The sequence below is a fragment of the Aythya marila genome (genome assembly GCF_965140915.1).
Source record: "Aythya marila genome assembly, chromosome: 20".
NCBI lineage: Eukaryota > Metazoa > Chordata > Aves > Anseriformes > Anatidae > Aythya > Aythya marila.
In genome coordinates this window covers 7875561-7896809 of record NC_139061.1, presented here as the reverse complement: position 1 = coordinate 7896809, position 21249 = coordinate 7875561, and the positions used below count along the sequence as shown (strand labels likewise).

At 41.4% G+C, this 21249-nt stretch overlaps 2 protein-coding genes across 2 annotated transcripts in view; one reads left to right on the top strand and one right to left on the bottom strand.

The window, feature by feature from the left end:
* ITGAE (integrin subunit alpha E) overlaps positions 1–21249 on the bottom strand; it is a gene marked incomplete at its 5' end in the record, with an annotated part of 31181 nt that continues 9932 nt past the window's right edge. The window contains 25 exons of the mRNA XM_082776700.1: positions 1–1478; positions 1918–2028; positions 2670–2765; positions 3240–3341; positions 3453–3527; positions 7681–7788; positions 7873–7939; positions 8396–8473; positions 9384–9460; positions 9754–9855; positions 10143–10278; positions 10691–10758; positions 12061–12189; positions 12751–12899; positions 13255–13388; positions 14136–14266; positions 14677–14898; positions 15834–15974; positions 16766–16896; positions 17734–17869; positions 18642–18709; positions 18793–18943; positions 19577–19730; positions 20073–20224; positions 20970–21091. Of these exons, the coding sequence (XP_082632826.1) occupies positions 1398–1478; positions 1918–2028; positions 2670–2765; positions 3240–3341; positions 3453–3527; positions 7681–7788; positions 7873–7939; positions 8396–8473; positions 9384–9460; positions 9754–9855; positions 10143–10278; positions 10691–10758; positions 12061–12189; positions 12751–12899; positions 13255–13388; positions 14136–14266; positions 14677–14898; positions 15834–15974; positions 16766–16896; positions 17734–17869; positions 18642–18709; positions 18793–18943; positions 19577–19730; positions 20073–20224; positions 20970–21091 (2921 nt within the window). The 3' untranslated portion in view covers positions 1–1397. The remainder of the gene's footprint in view (positions 1479–1917; positions 2029–2669; positions 2766–3239; positions 3342–3452; positions 3528–7680; positions 7789–7872; positions 7940–8395; positions 8474–9383; positions 9461–9753; positions 9856–10142; positions 10279–10690; positions 10759–12060; positions 12190–12750; positions 12900–13254; positions 13389–14135; positions 14267–14676; positions 14899–15833; positions 15975–16765; positions 16897–17733; positions 17870–18641; positions 18710–18792; positions 18944–19576; positions 19731–20072; positions 20225–20969; positions 21092–21249) is intronic.
* Positions 4580–7627, top strand: HASPIN (histone H3 associated protein kinase). The gene has a single exon (XM_082776404.1). It carries the CDS (start codon positions 4611–4613, stop codon positions 7056–7058), a length of 2448 nt encoding a protein of 815 aa, XP_082632530.1. The 5' UTR covers positions 4580–4610; the 3' UTR covers positions 7059–7627.

Sequence of the window (21249 nt, the reverse complement as noted above, 5' to 3'; positions counted from 1 at the left end):
ACCTGCCATAAGTGGTTCTTTGATTCAGATGAGACTTTCTTTTCTGAACTCTCTCCTAGTTAGTCTCAATCCCTGACAGTTGTAAACAGATTTGGAGTGACTCACAGCTTGTGTGCAGCTCCAAGGAACTCTACAATCAGCCAGAGAGAAAAAATCGGGAAAGAATGGCTGCTGCTGTTGACTGAGCTGGATGACAGCACAAATTCTCACCACCTCTCTCTCTCTTGTACAGCTGAAACTGACATGGGCGCCTTACACTCCTCAGCTAATACCTTGCTCTGGTTGTTTTCTCTTTTGCACTAAGCAAGCAGGCCAGTGCGCTTAGCACCTTTAACTTCCACCTGTTTGGCAGCCAAATTTAGAGGTGGGACATATGCAGAGTTGTACAGCCTGCAGAATGCCTAACACATCATGAAGGTGATCTCTGTAATAGCTTTGAAGAGATATATTAATAGTACTATCCGAGTACTAAACACAAATTATACAAGGAAACAAAGGCAGACCACAGCTCATTAACTTTAGCTTTCCATCAGGCAATACTGGTTAAGCCAAAGGAGACAGCAAATAGTTTTGCCTTCTGAAGGTCTGGACAAAAATCTGTGTTTATTCTACTGCTGTGTGTAAATACATATCAGATTTGTGAGGTTTTTGGTTAGCCAAACATGACAGAAAAAGCCAAGAGGAGACCTTTCATACAGGAAGAGACTGTCTAAATTGGCAATAAGGCCCATAATGCAAATTTTTATTTGTGACCATATCAGGATCTGAAAGCAACTGAAAATGCAAAACCAGAAATGACTCTGTAAAGTACGAAACCCAAATCACCACATATACACTTCTCATTCCAAGAACCAGAGATATCAAGGAACATATTCTACTGTATTAAAATAGACAAATGTATATATATATATATAAGTATATACACTTATATGCAAAATGCTTGTCTATGCATTTTCATTAGCAATAGCAGAACAGGAAGCTTCCACTAATCTATTTCTATTTTAATCTATTCAGAAGCTACTCAGTATTAAAATCATTTTAAGAACCACTCAGCATCACAATTAAGACTATAACCCAATATAACAGGCTCCAAGCTGATTTTTTCCTAGCATTTCTAAATTAAAGCAAAATATGTCATGGGGAGTCTAGTTTATCAACGCCAGACAGCCCTTCTATGATGAGTGGTGAGCTCAAATTAAACAAGCACGCAACTAGATTGCCCAAAAGCGCAGGGCCCCTATGGTCAGAACAGGAACTTGGAGGAGTCCCAAAGTCTGGAGTCCTATAGATCTACCCCAGCTCAGGGAACAAGAATCATTTTGCATCTTAGCCAGACTTTGACTCTGGTATTTCCAAAAAGATGGTGACAGAATGCAGAGGGTTCTACTTTGGCCAGCTTAGTCTTGTGCAGGAAGTATCTTCTTGCTGCTATCTTCTTGCTCCATCATGATCTTGTATTTTCTTTTGAAAAAGCCAAACTGAGAGAAACAAACAAACAAACAAAAAAACAAACAAAAACAACTTAAGTCTTTGTGAATGCATTATTTTTTCCATTTTCTTAAAAATAAAAAGAAAATTCCAAGTTTTTCCCTGTCAGAGTCGCAGTAAGTGAATGAATAAATGCAGGATGCAACCCAGGTATGACTTCTGACAGAGTTATAAGCCTAAAGGCTGACATTGTTCAAAACTCTTCAGAACATCTATAAACACCTCAAAACATCCAAGCATTCGGGAAAGCACTTCAAAACAGGTCTTTAGAGGCTACACTGCAATGCTCAAAATAGCTCAAAATGTAAGACTGAGGTCTTTCAATGAGCATTTGAAAAAAATGTTTTCATACTTGGAGAAATCTTAAAATCATGCATGCATCTTACAAAAAGATTTCTGTTTTGTTGTGTGTGCGTGAAGGATACCCACCTTCCAGAGGAGCAGAATAATGAACAACAGCAAGAGAAGTCCACCAATAGAGCTTTGTATGACAATAGGTACAGGATCAAACACTTCCTCTTTCAGGAAGATAAGAGTTATCTGAAACAGAATCAAGGCCAAATTATCACATACTGAAGCCCGGTTATCTTTTTCTCATCAGCTTTTAACTGAGAAAGCTATTTAGTTTGAGCTAGCATTCAAACTTTAAACTCTATGCTAGATGCCCCATTAATCTACCTCTGCAGATACTTTGTAATGCAATATGAAAGGGTTTTTTGTTTTGTTTTGTTTTATGGTTTTTATTATTCCAAGACTAGTCAAGGGAATTAAATTTACTAAGTCTTCATTATGAGTTTACAGTGATTACAACAGTCACCAGTGACAATTTTCAGAATAAAAACCATGACTTTCCAAGGGAGAGAGGACTATTATTCATGTTGAAATCCTTGAGAAGACAAGAGGTCTCTGTATTAGCCAGACATGTTAGAGGATAAACAGAGTTCCACATAGAACTTCTCAGATTGTTGATCTGCACTAGCAAATATCCTCCCTTTGTTTTCATCCTATGATCAAAACCTGATTTTACTAAATTCAATAGTGGAAAAGCTATTTGCTTTAAAGGGCCCAGGATTTAATTTTGGGGACCTCATTGGTTCTCTGGGTTCAGCAAAACCATCTGGATTTGTCACTTGTTACTGCCCCTAAAAAAGGACCAAGCTGCCTGCACAATGCTCAGATACCTCAGTATAATGTTCCTCTTCTTTCAGCCCCTGATATAGTTGCCTGTCGAAGGTGATTTTTGCAGGGATCAGGAGGTCAATTCTTCTTTTTAAGAACTATGGAGTAAGAAGTAGAAGGAACAAAACATGAAAAGACTTTTTAGTCTTTTCTGGAGGGAAAAGAAAAAAAAAAGTGTCACATGTTGCAACAGCAAATCCTTCTTCAGACTACAAGAACTACCCTGTGTAGTGCTGCCACCAAGCTGAACACTGCGTACATCTCCTTCCACGCGACTATCAGTAATGAGAAATTGTCTAGACCAAACCTTGTGGTATTGGAACAATCATTTCACGGGCGGCAATTTCTGAAGGAAGTACGGAGAATGCAGCAGCTCTTCTAAGAGCCAAGTGCCTCCTGGGAGGCTCTGCCATGAATAAAACATCACTTTTGCTCCACAGGGTCAGAAAATAGCATCATACGCAGAAGAGCAAAATCTCTGCTGGGATGCAGAAGAAATCCTTGCATGAAACCTCTGGCAGCTAGCAGATTTTAGCAAACAAACCCAGAGAAGTGTGGTCTTTCGCATATACCTGGTCTGCGTTAATTAAGGACAATTCAGCTGCCACGGTGATGTTTTCATTATCTGCTTGGATGGAACAATACACACACTGATACTTCACGTCCTGAGTGACCTGCAACGAGAGGGATGTCAACCACGGGTAAACTCCCTGGATGCCACGGGTACCCACCCTGTCACCTTGTGGTAAACTGCTGCAACAGCAGCAGGGACCAACCTGGCTCACCTCTAGTTCTGTGCTGTTGGAATAGTCCCTTAGATGAAGCACCAGTTCATCGCTGATTCTGCACTCTGTTGTACCCTGAAATTGAACAGTTACAGCTCAGTGCCTTGACCACGATGCCAATGCACGTACAGAGCAGTGTGGTAGTGCTGCAAAGGCCGGAACAGCCCCAGCCCAGAGGAAAGCCTCAACCCAGAGGAATCACGGAATCATTAAGGTTGGAAAAGACCTTCAAGATCATCTGGTCCAACCATCCCCCTACCACCAATACCACCCACTGAACCACATCCCCAAGCACCGTGTCCAACCTTTCCATATACACCCCCAGGGCTGGTGACCCAACACCTCCCTGGGCAACCTATTCCAATGCCTGACTGCTCTTTCTGAGAAGAAATGTCTTCTCATTTCCAACTTGAACCTCTCCTGATGCAACTTCAGGCCATTCTCTCTAGTCCTAAGAGGCCATTCTCTCTTGTCCTTCAGCACAAGAACTGGGCTGCATTTGGAAGAGTGTTGCCAGCAGGCCAAGGGAGGTGATCCTCCTGCTCTACTCAGCCCTGATGAGGCCACACGTGGAGTGCTGTGTCCAGTTGTGGGCTTCCCGGTACAAGAGGGACATGGAACTACTGGAGTGAGCTCAGAGGAGCGCTAAGATGATTAGATGACTGGAGCACCTGTTGTACAAGGACAGGTTGTTGTACCAGGCCTGTTTAGCCTGGGAAAGGGAAGACTGAGTGGAGACCACATTAATATACATAAAGATCTGAGGGGAGTGTGTTGAGAGGATGCAGCCAGACTCTTTTCAGTCGTACCCAGTGTCAAGACGAGATGCAAGAGGCACAAACAGGAGGTTCTGGCTCAATATGAGGGGGTCACTTTGCTGTGAGGGTGACAGAGCGCTGGGACAGGCTGCGGATTCTCCTCTGGAGAAATCCAAGCCCCGCTGGACGCCACCCTGCGCAAGGTGCTCGGGGCGATCCCTCTCACAACATGGTGCAGGGACCGCCTCCTCTCCCCGCCTCCCTTCCACCATCGGCCATTTTGAGCCCGTGCCCGCCCCGCCCCGCTCCCGCCCGCCGCAGTCTCGCGAGGCCCCGTTTGAAACGGCGGCGGGCGGGCGGGCGGGCTCGGCGGCTCCCGTCAGGCAGGCCCGGCCCGGCTATGCCGCTGCAGCCGCGGCTCCTCCGCACGTACTCGCGGCGCGGCGGCCACCTCCGCCCGCTGCCTCAGCCCTCCCGCTGGATTTCGCCGCCTCAGGACCGCAGGCGGCTCTTCAGCTCCACCTCGACCGCCTCCAGCTCCGCTTGCTCCAGCGCCCCCTCCGCCGCTTCGGACGACCCCGATTTCTCTCCTCCCGACAAGCGCCGCCGGCAGCCGCTGGGTGAGCGCCCCGCCCGGGCTCGGTGTCTGCGGAGCCGGCGCGGCGCCGCCACACAGGAGAAGGATGGGAAGGAGAACCGGCCGCCCGCCCTCAGCTCCCCGTCGCCTTCCCCGCTGCCTCCCTGCGCCGCCCGCCGCCGCCGCCGCCAGGGGCCGTCCTGCGGGGCTCGGCGCCCCCTGCTCTGCAGCACCCCGCAGTGGGCGCCCCGCCGGGGCCGCCGCACGCCGCCGGCCGAGCTGAGCGGCAGGCTGGAGGAGGGGGGCTCGGGGCTGCAGGGCAGCCTGGAGCTCTTCTCGTCGCCCCGAGAGGGGCAGGACGCCTCGCTCGGCAGCGGGCCTGGCACGCCCGAGTCGTCGAGGGGAGAGGCGGAGGTGGAGGCGTCGCCACAAAGGGCCGGCAGGGTTCTGAGGGCGTCCGTGCGGGGAGCCCTGTTCCTGCAGCAAAGCACAAGCGTTCCTCCCGCTCACGGCGAGCCCCTGCACTCCACCCCCTATGGTGGTGGTAGGGCTGAAGAGCCAGGCGATGATGTAAAGAGAGGTTCAGCAGAAGGAAGCCTGAGCGCTCAGGGAGGGAAAACCAAGCTCCAGCCGACGCCGGTGGTGGTCTTGAACCGTCAGGAAGTGCCGCTGTGGCTGACGAGCATGAAAGCTGACAAAAAGGCAGGTGCTCAACCTTCCTGCCAGAAGCCAGCATCGCCTTTGGGCCCTCAAGGAATGGTGGAGTATAAAAACAAACGAACCAAGGTCGGTTCTGCAGAGGGAAGTGCCTGTAGAAGAGCTTGCATCAGTGGCTTCAGTGCCAGGCGGTGGGATAGGCAAATGAGGCTCTGTCCCCAAAGACTCAAAAACAAGAGACAGCAGCAGGCTAATAACTCTTCTTTCAGACCCCAACTAAGACCAAAAGGAAGGAAGAAGGGTGGTCAGGAAATGTCTGTAGATACAAGAGACAACGATTGTTCATTCCTCAGTAACTCCTATGCCTGGGGTAGACTTCGAGCGTCTCTGTCCTTCCATAAGAAAAAGAAAGTTACTGCAGACGAGTGTTCCTACAATAGCATCCTTTGTACCCCTTCTGTGAATACTGAGGTTACAGGGCACCAAGCAACCCCAAATTCTAGTATGGCTCAGTACTGTGCTTTATCTGCTTCCTCCATGGTACTGCTGGTTCCCAGGAATGCCTGTTCAGGCCTGGAGGTAATGCTTACAGATGCAGAGAAGGTTTTGGGGGAATGCCAGCAGGAGAGACCTATCACTTTTGAGGAATGCATTCCTTTAGATAAGATGAAAGATTGCAAGAAAATTGGAGAAGGGGTGTTCGGAGAGGTTTTCCAGATTGACAGTAATAGAGGACCTGTGGCCTTAAAAATAATTCCCATTGAGGGGACTGAAAGAGTGAATGGTGAAGCTCAAAAAAGCTTTGGAGAGATTCTACCAGAGATAATAATTTCAAAGGAACTCAGTCTTCTGTCTGAAGAGTCTGTGAACAGGACTGTAGGGTTTGTTAGCTTGTACTCTGTGCACTGTGTTCAAGGGGCCTATCCTAAGTATCTCTTAGAAGCTTGGGACAAATATGATAAAGTAACAGGATCAGAAAATGATCGGCCAGACCTTTTTGGGAAAGAGCAACTCTTCATGGTTCTGGAGTTTGAATTTGGAGGCAGTGACTTGGAGAACATGAGAAAAAGATTGAATTCGGTGGCTTCAGCAAAAAGCATTTTGCACCAGGTGACTGCTTCCCTGGCTGTGGCAGAACAGGAACTGCACTTTGAGCACAGAGACTTACACTGGGGGAATGTGCTGGTAAAGAAAACAGATGTCAAAGAGCTTAATTATGTGTTAAATGGGATGACGTGCACAATCCCCACAAGTGGGATCCATGTCAACATCATAGATTATACCTTGTCTCGGCTGGAGAAAGATGGGTTAACTGTTTTTTGTGACCTTTCCACTGACGAAGAGCTGTTCCAAGGCACAGGAGACTACCAGTTTGATATCTACAGGCAAATGAAAGCAGAGAACTCCAACAGCTGGACTGACTATAATCCACACAGCAATGTCCTCTGGTTGCACTATTTGTCAGATAAACTCTTGAAAGATGTGGTTTACAAGAAAAAAGAATCAAATTCTGCCTTGAGAAAAATAAAGCAGCAGCTCGTTAAGTTTCGTAAAGAAGTATTGACCTTTGGGTCTGCCAGTGAAGTTTTGCATAGCAGCAGCCTCTTCCAGTGAGTAAAGGAGCACAATGCTTCCAAGAACTAAGTCACTGATGCCCCTTTCCCCTTTGTCATTTTTCTCTATGGTCTTTTTAAATGTTGGCATGATGAAGAAATGTTACAATCAGTTACCAGTATGAAAAATGTGTAAAAATGCACAAAAAAAAGCCACCTGCTTTAAGATGTTTCCATATGTACTTTTTTGAGGGGTGAGGGTGAAAGGGAACAGACTTGACATTGGAGGTGGGGGGAAAAGATCTCTTCAGGCTTATTAGTTCATGTCCTGAATTCCACTTAGATTATTAGAAGCTCTTCCCTTACTATATTTATTTCTTACAAATTAAAACAAACAAACAAAAAGATAGGCAAAGGTAAATATTGTTAGCCCAGTTAGGGATAGAAAGGGAGAGAACACCTACCTTTTGACTTAGTTTTTAAAATGAACTTTTGCTCAGTTTGCCCCAACATGTACTTGGAATAATGCTATAAAATTTCCTGAAGTTTCTGTAGTGTAGTTTTAAAAAAAATCCTAATCTGCAATAATACAACCTTTTTTCCTCTGTAAGGGCCAGTGAAGAGGTATTGTGTTATGGGGAAAAAAAAAAAAAACAAAAACAAAAAACACAAACAAGAAGTACCTGTGTTCCTGATGCATTTTTCAGAATTGCTATGTTCTGACCTTGTACAATGACAGGAACCCAAATCTGTAACTTGATGGTAGCATTAAAGCGATTTTCTCCATTTATCTACGGAAGAAAATGCACAAGGTAAGTGTTCTTTAGTCCTGATTGCAGACAGATGAGATGAACTAAATTTGAAGCTATACTTACATTAAATTTAAATTCTTTGTTTTCAAGTAGTCCTTGGCGAACGTTCATGTACATTAAAGACACTGGCCTGCAGAGGAAGATAAATTAAAACTAAGTGAACATTGAATTTAATTATTATTGAACATCAGTACATCCAGTGACCCACATGCATTAAGGAATAAGGAGGTAGCATGATCAAATTTGTTAAACAGGAATGTTAGTTACACAGTCTGTATATGGGCATATATGCAGTCTACCAATTAGATGCATCTTTGAAGCAATCTTGAAGGTATTTTTAAATCAGTTAAATAGTTAAGGGTTTATATTTGACCCTAGTTATCTCCCTGCCTATGATGTTTTGTTGTTCCATCTTCCAGACTCTTTACTTTTGCTGTCTTATACCACAGAAAGCAACTTGACAATCTGCAGCGCTTGAAACTATTAAGATGGAAATTGTGCTGGAATCCTACCAGGCATCCTCTCAACCCTTTTTCCTCTAATTGACTAAAGTAATATAATGTAATTGAATATTCTTAAAACTTACTTGGTAAGAACTGCAGTGAACGCATATCTGACATCAAGGACATGTTTTTCAGTCAGAATGGTGGTATTTTCATTTATGCTTTAAAAGAAAAAAAAAATAATTTGATGAAACAGCTTTATTATCTGCCTGCCTTGGTTTTCTATTTCTATGGTTGCCAGATTGTGGATATTTGCTATACAAGAGGGATGGAAACACGGAATGGCAGTAACTTACGAAAGAAGGGGTGCCATCCTGCTCTCCTGTGGGTTAACATACTGCAGTAATGTTGGAGTAGCCCTTCATTACTATGGATTTTGGAAGCTGCCATTGCCTTGGAATATTTCTCCACATATTCCCATTTGTGAATATGTAATAATGCCTTAATTAATCAAAATTTAAAAGCTTCTCACGCTTCAAAAAATTTGGACATGAAACTCATGTATAAACCTTTGCCTTAAAGTGTACTTGCAGTGAAGTTGCCAGAGATGAGTCCTCATTTCCTTTTTAAAAATGCTTTTTAATAAAGTGCTGTGTGCTAATCAGTCCCATTCAAGTTAATTAGAGGAATGTGACAAGAAAGGAATAGTAACTTCCCTGTATTAGAAAGCCCTGATCGAGAAAAATAACTTGAATACATCCTCATCCTGACTATTTGGAATAATAGTTCTACTTGGAACAGAGCTGGATTATGTTACTCATCTGTTTTCTCTGATAACAAAGGAGGATGTCAGAACCAAGTTTTCCAGTTTAGGAAACACAAGGTTTTAAATATATACTATACTTAAATTAGGAACTTAAGGGATATTCTATCTTTTACTGAAATAATGAAGTAAGAGCAAAGCTAAAATAATAAAGGAAAGATTTTTTATATGGGTCCAAATGCTTTAGAAGATTGAAAAGGACAAGTACAATTTTGTGAAACTAGTGACAGATAAATAGTATGGATACTGAATAGGAATTACAGAATTTCTTTTACAGTGTATTTTGTGTTGAAAATAGCAATACTCACTTGGTGATATTAACAGTGATAGCAGACGTATTTGGGAATACACTTTCATCTAATTGCCAAATCACGGAGAACTTTGCCTATTTTGAGGAAAGAGAAAGATATAACAAAATATTGATTACCCTGTAAATACAGTCTTTAACTCACCAGGATACTGTTAAAACGTGATGGATAATGTATTTTCTGCTCAGCATTCCTTTCTGGAAGAGTTAAAGTGCAGGAATTTGGAAACTATCACTTGTGCATGTGGGTGATAAGCTGAATTTGAAAGAAGAGATGCTATGGCCTAACTGTAAAGGTGGGGGATGCCAGCACAGCTACTCAAAGTACCATTTAGAGGAAGGGAAAAATGAAAATTATCATCTCCACTTACTGTTGTCTTCTTGAATACTGGATGCCCAATTCTGCAGTTCAAGGATAACTCCACAGAAGTGAATGGTATTGGCAGGCCACAGTGAACAGCAGGAGAGGATGGCTGCCAACAGAACAAGGATGCTCTTCAATAGCAATAAAAATAAACTGGGAAATTCAATTCTGTCTGCTCCCATAAAATGAATTAGGTGCAAGTAGCCCAATAAAAGCTTGGGAGTCTTAGATAAATCTAGTAATTCAGGCTGTATTTCTGACAACTAAAATACTGTCCCTCCCCCAACCTTGCTTCAAGATTTACTTAGGTAGTAAATGAATGGGCGGCAGAGTTGTGTTTTCTTTCAGCACTGTTTTCTTTCTGCAACTAGCTGAACAATTGTTTTGTGATCTTACCTCAGCTGTCACCTTCTTAAAATGGAGATTTTTAGGATAGTACAAGACCATAGTTGTCATGTATGAGTCATCTCCACTGTTATTTAGTAAAAAATTCATGGACACTTCTTTAGTGTAGCCCACCACTAATTCATTTCTAGAAGCAAAGAGAAAAGTATTAGGCTTCATGTAAAAGAAGTTACATGTAATTTCATAAAGTTTGTTTTTAAATAAGAGACCTATTTTGGTTCTGGTAATAACTCCCTTGAAGTACTTTCACACACAGGATAATGCAACAGCTCAATTAATTATTCATTATTGTTCAGGGTGTGTAGGAAAATGCTTTCTTCTTAATATTGAAAGCAGTTATCTCCAAACTTTAGGTAACATTTTTTCGTTTCTCTTTTACATCAACAGCTTTTAAACATTGTTCCAGCCGATTAATTTTCCAGTGAATCTCTAGGGTGACTTTTTACAATGAAGTAAACAAAATGCCTTATGCACAAAGATGGCCTTTAAATATGAATGCTAAATAAAAAAATCCAAGTAATACAACTACTTTGACTCACTGAATCTGACTTGTCAAAGTTAAATGAGCAGTACAGATGGTCTTGTTGCAGTCCTTCTTGTAAGGCAACTGAAAGCAAACACAGATCAAGTTAAAATTTAACAGTCCTGATTTTTCCAAGGTAGCAGGTTTAACATATCTTTACGTATACACATATATACAGGGGTCCTTCTCTGAAAATCAAAATTCCCATGACCTCAGTTAAGGAGAAGTTGGACAAAAAGGACCCTCTAGTGATGTAGTAAGTAGTGAAGTTTGTAATTTAACTCCCAGGACAAGTTCTGATTTCATTAGGACATAAAGTCTTCAGCGGGGGTAAGGTCTTGTTAAACAATTGCCAGTTGTTTACACCTGGATTGCCACAGGACAATAATGTTAATTTTCAGGGACAATGTGTTTTTCTTGAATAAACATTTTCATATGATACATGTATGCCATTTTATAGGCTCACTATTTTGTAGCGATGAGGTTACTTCCTTCAGCAATAGTTTTATTCAACAATAAAAATCTGTCTGTGGCTGATGTTTCTGCAGAAGTTCAGTGAAAATTAATAGTTAGCTTTGGGGTGCACAAGTAATAAGCCAAACTGACCAACAATCAAGAATCTCATGAATTATTCTTAGGATATAAATGTATCATCATAATGTCTAAGTCTATGGCAACTATGGTAATTAGTGTTCATTATCACTCAGTGCTAAGTGTGATACTAACTTTTCTGTCCTATGCTTTATTGACTGCTAATTAAATATTGAACTGTGGTTTAAGACACCTATTAAGCAGCCAAAGATGCCTCTTTACAGAGCTTTGTGATTGGGATTTTAGACTAACTGTGAAAAAGGGCCAGATTAACGTGTACTGAACTGCAAGTGAGGAAACAGGATCTCAAACTTAGAGGTTCAGTTTATTGGGAGTTTGCAGCCTTCCAACTATTGCTTTGAAACGAGTAAATCTAAACAAATTATATATGTATAGCTAATTTTCATTATTTTTAAAATCCATTCACTCAAAAATTTTGTAGGTATTACTACTAAATACACCGTTCAAATGATGAAAAGTATTTCACAAAACATAAAACCAATCTGCCTGCTTCACAGGTAGCATCTAATCTCATCTTAAACAGAGACCCAGGAGGAATGTGGTCAAAAGTGAAAGGTTGGATCCTAGAGAGGAGATTCTCTTAATAGGGTAATAGTATCTCTTTGGGGGAAACCCGGGCCTAAAGTCTACCTGGAATACAATAATGATAACTAGAAAAGCTAGCAGAGGAGAGAAGGCAACATACATAGGCTAAGAAAAACATGATAATTATTATTTTTTTTAATAGTAAAGACTGCATTCTGGAAAGAGAAGAGCTCTTCAGTATTTTATTACCTGAAAATGCATTTCTGATGGCTGATATTTATCAAGCACAGGAACAGCAAACTCCGTACTATCATTTTTCTCACAGAGCTCATATTTAACTCTCAGATAAACATTGGAAAAACAGTCGAAGTCACATGGCTACAAGAAAGGAAGAACATGAAACTGATAAAATATCTGGATATTAAAATGCAAAACAGTCTTCACACATTACATCTGTTTCAGCTTCTGTCATGTGGCAAGTTTAGGGACCTTCTGACTCAGATGTTGCCTTTGGGCCACTGATTTTAATAGCCATCAGTGGACCATAAATTTGTCAAATGTTTTTTGAGGGATTTTACACATTTGGCTCTCATGACATCATCTGGGTAATGCATTCACTGATTCAGTTATACATTGTAAATAATGGTTTCCTTTATGTTTGTTTTAATCCTTTAGAGCTTCATGACTCTCTGACAACTCTTGCATTATAAATAGTTCACACAAACCCAACAGGATGACAGTTTGATTTATAGGAATACAAATCAAGATGGTACACATCCCCCTCAGCTATAAAACATGCTTAGCAAGTCTAACACCCAGAAAACCACACAATTATAGTAATTTTGCATTTCAAGGGAGATTAATCATCATGCAGATTCCGTTAAAAATCCTCTCCTCTTAACCCTTCTTTCTGTAGTGAGTCTGACCAACATCACCTACCAGCGTGAAAAGCTGCAGCTCAGAGCATGTGTGCTCTCTGACTAAGAGCTTTCCACTTGTTGTGGTGTTCTGATCCTTAAACTGTAATCTCTTCTTTGCCATTTTCACGTCTAAGTCCACCGTGTAGAGAATATTTAACTGTGAAAACACTGGAAACACAGACAGGAATTTCTTGTGTGCTCAGAACAAAGCAATTGCAAAGCGTCAGTGAATGAAGGGGAACAGAGTTCGGATCTGTAGCTCCAGCACTCACAGAGGAGGAAAAAAACAGTGATATATTTCCAACATCTTCCCACAAGCCAAGCAAAATGGAAAAGCTTTTCCAATGACCCCTATATTGCCTGCTCATGCACCCTACAAAGGATCTGAAAGTTTAGGCTGAGATACAATATGCAAGATTTTCAAAATTCTTTTTCAGATATACCAGAAATTGTCCACAATGCCAAGTTTCTAATACGGTGTAGGACCATAGATTATAGTCCAATCAGAATTCCCATTTATTACCTTGTTGAGACACTGGTGAAGCTGAGGTTATATTGAAACACAGTTTTGCTGTAACAATGCTGCTGTTCTGGAAAATTACTATTCTCTCAGGGTTGAATCTCATGCTGGTGAGAAAGTGAACAACTGGTCTCGAGCTAGTCAGTGGAGAGCAAATAAGAAACAGAATTAAATTTTTGAAACATTCAAGAAAAAATATTTTAAGAAATCCTGGCAGCAAGCTTAACAAGTGCTCAGCTTTTCCATGATATTTCACCTGGACCAAGCTAGCCTATTTACAGAAGTTCCAGTTTCTGCTGGGAACACTGAGAATGTACAAAATCCCATGAGCCTGAAGGAACAGACAGCCAAAATACACCAATATAGCTAGAGTTTCAGAATTAAACTCACTGTTTATGTTTCCATTAGATGAACTCATTATCTAGTGGTAAAAATTCTCTCTTTATCTACAATTTGTTTCCAAATACAAAATGCAAGAACAAAATCAAATCTGCTCATCATGTCTTAGCCCTTGCGAACTCCACAAGTCATTCAGCTACCAGACATCTGATTGAAAATAAGGCAAGGTTTGTCAAGAAGACTTCTTGTCTAAATGACTAAAACCATCACTGCTGAATTATAGACGTTAACCAATTAACATACATCTTAATGTTCATTATCTCATACTTGCTCAAAGCCTTAGGCATTCAAAGGCAAAAGCTTTTGCAACTTGAGCTAACAACTTTACATTTTATATGATTTCTTCTAGCACTGGGAAAGATTTTTTAATGTCTATCCAATGCCAAATTAAAAATAGAATCATTACACAGTGCTTGGAACACAGATTCTAAATTTGTCTTTGAAACATTTCCCCAACACACTAAAATGTAGCACTCATTACCTACCGGAGCACAACCACATTCTCCAGTGATCCTACTGTAATATCATGGAGACCATCATTAGTGAAATCAAAACCACCATCAATGGATTGTCCAAAATACTGGAGTCCTGCTGATATTTCAGAGGCTTTTACTCTCTAATAGGAGAGACACAACAGCAAATATAAGTCAGGATCTCCCTCCTGTCCTTTGAAAAATACACTTCTTTTCATAAGGCTGTTGTGAGGTTGATTTTGTAACATTCCTGACACACAAAATATTGGCTATTAACTTGTAATAGATGGGCAGGCTTAAAAAATAATACATTTTTCTATAGGCAGCACATGAATCCAGCTCCCTTGCCTAAGCAGACAAGCGAATAACTGCAATTAAGGAGCGGGTCTGCTGCAGAAGCCTGTGGACTCATATAAACCATCCAACACCTGCAAATTTCTCACTCATCAACAGAAATGTGATGTGAAAGTCCTTCCTCCCAGCCTCTTGCTACAAAAACACAAGCTTTTCCCTCCCATAGTGGACTGGAGGCAAGTCCCAACAAGACACATACTTGAGAATAAGAGCTCCTGATCTTGTCCTTTTCACCATTAAAGATGTAAATGCTGCCAAAAGAGGAACTGTTTGAAAGATGACCTTCAAGGGGGGCACCAACTGCAATATCCTCATATCCATCCCCGTTGATGTCTCCAATGCTGGCCATGGTAAACCCAAACCTTGCAAACTGAGTGGTCACCTGCACATTTAAATGTCCTTCCAAGGTGAATGAACCAGTCTGAAATACACCCGAGAAAGAAATCCCTTTAGACAACTGTAACTTTAGTAACTCTTACATAAGGGGGGGAAAAAAAAAAAAAAAAAAAGGCCTCACTACGCATTGGTAGTACTTAAAATGTGAACAATAAAGCCCTAAACAATAAGAGATTCAAGATAACAGCTAATTTTCAGACCAAAAGCTTGATCCAACTCCATGCAAATTCTCCCACAGAAGCAGTGTCCCTGGACAGCCCTATGCAAGCAGACACACTTAAGGTACTATCTGTTTTTAAATCATGAGCAGATTGAGTTGATCCCCTGCTCGTTTCAAGCACTACGTTACAGAAATAAGCCACAAGAGGGTGCAAGTTGTTTGAATTCGAATGGATGCCCAGACCGTTTTCTGCTTCCAACAATTTGGTATGTGCCCTGAGCAAATTTTAGCAGTGCACCACCGAGAGCTTATGCTGGTCTGCATGTTCAGTTCTCACTCAAAATGACGCAATTAACATATATCCTGGCTATATGCATCTGGTATACTGGATCCAGTAGCTGGGCCCACAAAAAGTTTTGTTTTCTTCAGTCCTACGAAGTAAAGTTTTAGCAGCTACCAATGTATACGTTTAGTGCAAACATTGAAAAAAAAACAAAAACAAAAACATTGTTTGGCAGAGCAAAGTATACACCAAAAAATGCCTAGGTACAGGCAAAAGACACAATTTTATCACACCGTGATATCTGTGTACCTTAGGCACAGAATGGTTTTATTTCTATTTTTTTTCTCTTTCATATTCTAATGACTAAGACAGGACTGCTGGCTTCATCCTTCAGTCCTCTACCATACAGGGAGAGCACTCTCAGTGAGAGCACAAAGGAGGAATGTTTTATTTGTCACTACTTAGGCATGGTTGGAAAATCCCCAACATGGAGTGTTTACGCTACCAGTGTTTTTACCTCTGTCTCCAGGCGATAGACGTAAACCCTTCCTTCTTCCCCTTGGATGTGATAAAATGGAGCTCCAACAAGGAGAAGATCTGTCTCCCCATCACGGTTCACATCAAGCGGGCAGAGCTCAGAGCCAAAATAAGATCCGACCTGGGCTCCAGAAAAAGACAAGCAGCTCTTTCACTGGAATTCTCTATATATAGCTTTGTAGAATTAGCGTCCTTTGCAACAGTAAGGCAATTTTTAGAACAAAACATCACATATCTACTTATATGTGGATCACTTCACTATTATTTATTACATTACTGCCATCCTCGGGGACAGATCCTGTAACCAGCATAACAGTACCAAAATCATTATTCAACAATGTGACAGAATAAAAAGTAAAATAACACAGTTGATGACGTCTTTCCCCATGAGCCATGAGAACAGAACATAAATATAGTACACCCCACTTAGCTAAATGTCTTCCCACTCTTTTTCCAAATTTCATGATTTCTTCTGGTGTTCCCAAAGTATAATGGAGTGAACTAAGACTGTATAATCCACATCTAGCTAAATCAGATGCTTGGCAGTTCTCTGATTCCTACCTGTAAGACCTCTAACCAATGAAAATATGGTGAGGTAAGTGTGCCAGTACCCTCCAGCAGCCTGCTGCGAGCAGTTCAACTTTGATAATTTCCCCCAGCTGAGCAACTTGTCCCAGAAACTTAGACTTCAACAAATCTCATTTAAAAAAATGAGGCTGCTTGACCATAGTGGGTTTAACAGTGATAATAAGGCTAATGGATTTATTCAAACATTTATAATGGCTTTACTCTTGCTTCAAAGGGTGTAAATTTGTCTGGAGAAAATGAGGCTGTTGCTTGAGCAATCCAGATGTATGCAGCACCCCTGACCCCTACTGACCTGCTTCCCCCTGCGTGAGTGAAGCACCGTACCTGTTCTCCTTGCAGGGTTTGTTTCAAGTGGCCATCCTGAAACACCAATACCTTCCCTGTCATGCTGTGCCGTGGAGCTCCAGCCACATACAAGGGTCCATATGCTGTGCGCACCACTGCCACGCTGTATCCTGGTGCATTCACACAAGGAGCAAAAAGATCATACATGTCAGTACCGTACTCTATACCTGAAGGAAGAAGCCCACAGAGCTTGGACTGAGGTAATCGACTAAACTGCTGCTCTGAAAAACCTGCTTGAACTCTTGAGGACTTTTCTTAGCATTTGTCGCAGTTCCTGAATGCTTATCCAATACACAAACCTTTTTTTTTTTTTTTTTTTTTTTTTTAATTATTATCTCTGCAAGCTAGCAGGCTTAGAATCCTTCATAGAAGCGCGGGAAACATTATATTCCATATAAAATGCAAAAATAGATCTGTTATGGGGCTTTTGTAACAGGAAGGTAATGAGAGAAGGATTATCCTGACACAACCAGTCCACAGCACCTCATATGTCCTGGAAGAACTGCAAGACCAAGGCTACAGTCAGGAGATACAGGGATCATAAGGCTACAAAGCACTGGGGTGAATAAGCAAGGCCTTATTTGTCACTACGCCAAGAACATTATTGATTCACAAACTGTTTCTTCTCCAGACACTCACAGCAAGTCAAACATTTATACTTATCAGCTCACAAAAATGCCCTTCACTGTGTTCTTATGCTGTGAAACCAAATGGATGCGTTAACAGAATAGCACCACAATGCATCATAAGAGCAAATAGGCTGTACAAGGAGACAGTGTTTGCCTTAGAATCTCTGTTCCTGTTATGGAAAATATTAAAAATTCAGCTAGAGCTGTAGATGGTCTCCACGTAAATGCTGTCAGTGCCAGCACATGCTGCACTACATATAAACAAACAGAACTGCAGTCAGGTTGTCACTGATCTCAGGAGAGGGGTAAGTTGCTTACCTAGGTAACTATACTTTGCTTTTTTGGCTTCTTCTTTTGATTCATTCAAGAAAACAGCTTTCTTGGCTGCCAGATCATAGAGCAGAATTCCACCAGACCAGTCAAAGGCACCCACAGCACCAAACATTAAGACTTGCTGCAGAAATAACATAGTGCAAATTAAAATGGAGGAAGAGAGGGCAATTGCCAGTGCTGGTGACCTCTATCAGTCTGCAAAGCTCCTTAGTAGGTTGCAATGTTTTCTGGATTACAGCTCTGCACTGTTTCCTGGACCATGTAGCACAGGCAGTTTTACTGGCTCCTAGTATTGAAGGTGCAAGGTGACTGCCCAATACCAGAGAAGCAGCTGCACATCTCCCAGTTCTCTACACGTCATTGTTTGCAAAATCCGATCACTGTTATCCTTACAGCCAATGCTACTAAATGCTTACTAGCCTCCTCAGCTTCCACTGTCTTCCCCTTCTGACAAGGACAGAGATCATGCTTTTCTTGGATGGACCAGTGTTTTAAGCCAGAGGATTCTGAAAGAGCAGAATTATTTTATTTGCAACATGATGGAGTCCCTGATCTTGTACTCTGGAGACACAAATGCCAACTAAATCAAAGCTGTCAACTGAAGTTAGCTCTTTCGTGCATTGGAATAAAAAGGATCCAGTAGTTATAACAGGGGTCATGTGAGACAGATCCCATCCTAAAATAAAATTCACAACTGACATTTAAAAAGTGATATTTTTTACTTAATTGACACATTCAAAGCAAGCAATGGCTTGCAAATGAGATTTGACTACATAGTTCTCAAACTTCTTTATCAGCATCATTTCTTGCGTAAGACCTTCTGAATCCTTCCAGGTATCAAAACGGCAGAACAACATGCAACTATTTAGCAAGGTTAAATGTAGAACACTTGCCTTATCCAAAATCTGCACACTGAAACCAGATTGTGCAAGTTCATATTCCAGAGCATCACCCTGAGTACCTGACAATGCAAAAGAAACAGGGTGAGCCACTTTTTCCTTATACCTCAGAAGTTACCAATGAAATAGAAAAACTTCTGTTTACCTTCTATCCCAATAATACTCTGCTGCAGGGTTGAAAGCAGCCCATCTAATGCTGAATAATTGGTCACCTGAAATACATTAGTGTCATCTGGACCAGATGCAATCAGCCGCAACTCATTCAGGGCCTTTGGTTTTTTGAAGGCATCCCCCACCTGCAGAAGAGATGCAAATTAATCAGAAGCAGCAACCTTTAGAGTGCTCTTATTCTCCCATGTACTTAAGGATGGAATCACTTGAGTTGGTGGTAAAAATTTCAGCTTCAACCACCCTACGTAAACCCAGAAATAGTAATTGATTTGGAAGCCAGTGAATTAGACAATTTGAGTGTCTCCTGGAACCAGACCTTTACAAAACATTTACAGAACATCTTCATGTAACTGGCTGGTGCAGTATTTGGTGTATATAACTTTGCTGTACCCAACAACGAAGTTTGGAAATCAGTAAGTCACATGTAATCATAAAATCAAACATCTTCCGCTGTAAGAGAAAGGATGAGAAGAGGTAGCTGAATGACATTACTAGAAGGCAAGGGTAATAGTGTGAGAAGAAACCTACCAGAGACTTGAACTGAGAAACCCTCACGCCTGACATACTTTTTGATCACATTTGTTTTTCTTTATCATTTATCAGTTCATATAATAGCTTTATCTTTCAATTGTTTATTTTATGCATGCTTGTTCCCTTATTTACTGGAGGTGCACATGGTTCAGTTCTCCTTTTATCCCCCTGCCTGGTGCCACCCAGAAATGGAAGGAAGATATGATCCAAGTAGGTTCCCAACTCACCCCAATAGCATAGCGCTCAATTCCTGCCATTTTGGGTGAATTTATCACTGTTGTCAAGTTCATTTCATCCAGAAGTATTTCCCCATCTGTAAGCACGATCATGATCTTGGCTGCATCCTTCCGGGATCCGTGACTTTCAATGAAGATAGAATCTCTGGTAAAACATAAAAAAAAAAAAAAAAAAAATATTTGCAGCTAACAGTCATAGCAAGGAGACAAGAAATTTTCTTTCACATTCATTTATCTTAAAATGGCCAAGAGCTGTCTCTTTCTATAACTTCCTGAGTCCCCTCATACCAGCAATTTCACACTGACAGATGACTTTTACAACCTTCTAAAACATGGCACAGAAACTGCTGCCTGCCATTCAACCTCTTACAAATAAACAGGACTGCTTTCAGGACCTGAATATTCATGGAAGTCCCTCTCCCTTACTCGTGAAATGCCCCAGAAATCACCTTCATCATTTCTTGAGCTCCTTTTTTCTGTTACTTACAGGGCATGTTGCATGGCAGATGCTGTTTTTGTCACATTGCACACCTGCACAATATCAAGTACTTTCTGGAGGGTGGCATTTGGATTCCAGTTTTCTCGCAGGTCAAACTCAGTTCTGATTTCAAAGCCATACTGCACCACTGCAAAATCACACTGGAAGAAAGCAGCAGGTAAGCATCTGCTTGTGACAACTGTTGATTCAGAGAATGAGAGCTCTCTACAACAACTAGCTCAGAAATCCCGAAAGAATATATTATCCAGACTGTGTAGAAATAACATATTCTTAATGAGCAAGTGGCTCTTAAATATGTGTAATGCGGAAACAAGGATTGTTGTAAATATTTTATAGGTGAGGAAAATTAAAACACTGTCTGTACAGACAGAAAAAAATTGTTTTGGGAAACACAAATTTGTTTTTAAGTACTTGCATTTTCCTGTTATGTTTTTGGCACATGTGCAGGTTTCAGAGAGGATTATCTGTAATATTAGTGCATTGTTCCTTCATTTTCCAGGATGATCTGATTATTGTTGCTTTTGTGCTTGTGAGTATAGATGTTATGATATGGGAACAGAGACAGGAAACAAGAAAGTCACGACCGTCACCTTGTACGAAAGGAGAGATGTTGCTCACTGGGCTCCAAGCATGACTGCATAGCAGGGCTAGGGATTTCTATACAAACAAACCACAGACTTTTCTCTCTACAGTGTTGTTAGGATCAAGACTGAGGACCTACTGCTATGTAAGCAAAATGACATCAAGAACACATGCAAGCTACAGAAGTGCCTTCCCATCCTAATGGAAATAAACCTGCACGGTCCCAAATTCTGGCGAAGAGGCAGGTTAAACGAAGCACAGCACACTTTGTACTTTTAGCCTGCTGAAGAGAGTAGGGAGTACCTCAAAGCACTTCTCATACAGTGTTTTCATCATCTTGTGGATGAATGCTTTTGCTCTTTCAAAATCCTCTGGCTCAATGCTCCCTGATCCATCCAAAATAAAAGCAATCTCTGTCCCAGAGCCTGCCAGGATATGGAAAATAAAGGAGTAAGGAGAAGGCTCCCTGGAGCTCAGTAATGTTGGTCAGGACCAAGTTCTTTATCCAGTGTTATCAATCAACACACAAATAATCTCACTCCAACAGCAACTGAATGGCACCAAGACTGCCCACTGTCATTTC

Excerpts from the sequence above, each read along its gene's own strand:
- HASPIN (XM_082776404.1), top strand. The coding sequence starts at position 4,611 with ATGCCGCTGCAGCCGCGGCTCCTCCGCACGTACTCGCGGCGCGGCGGC.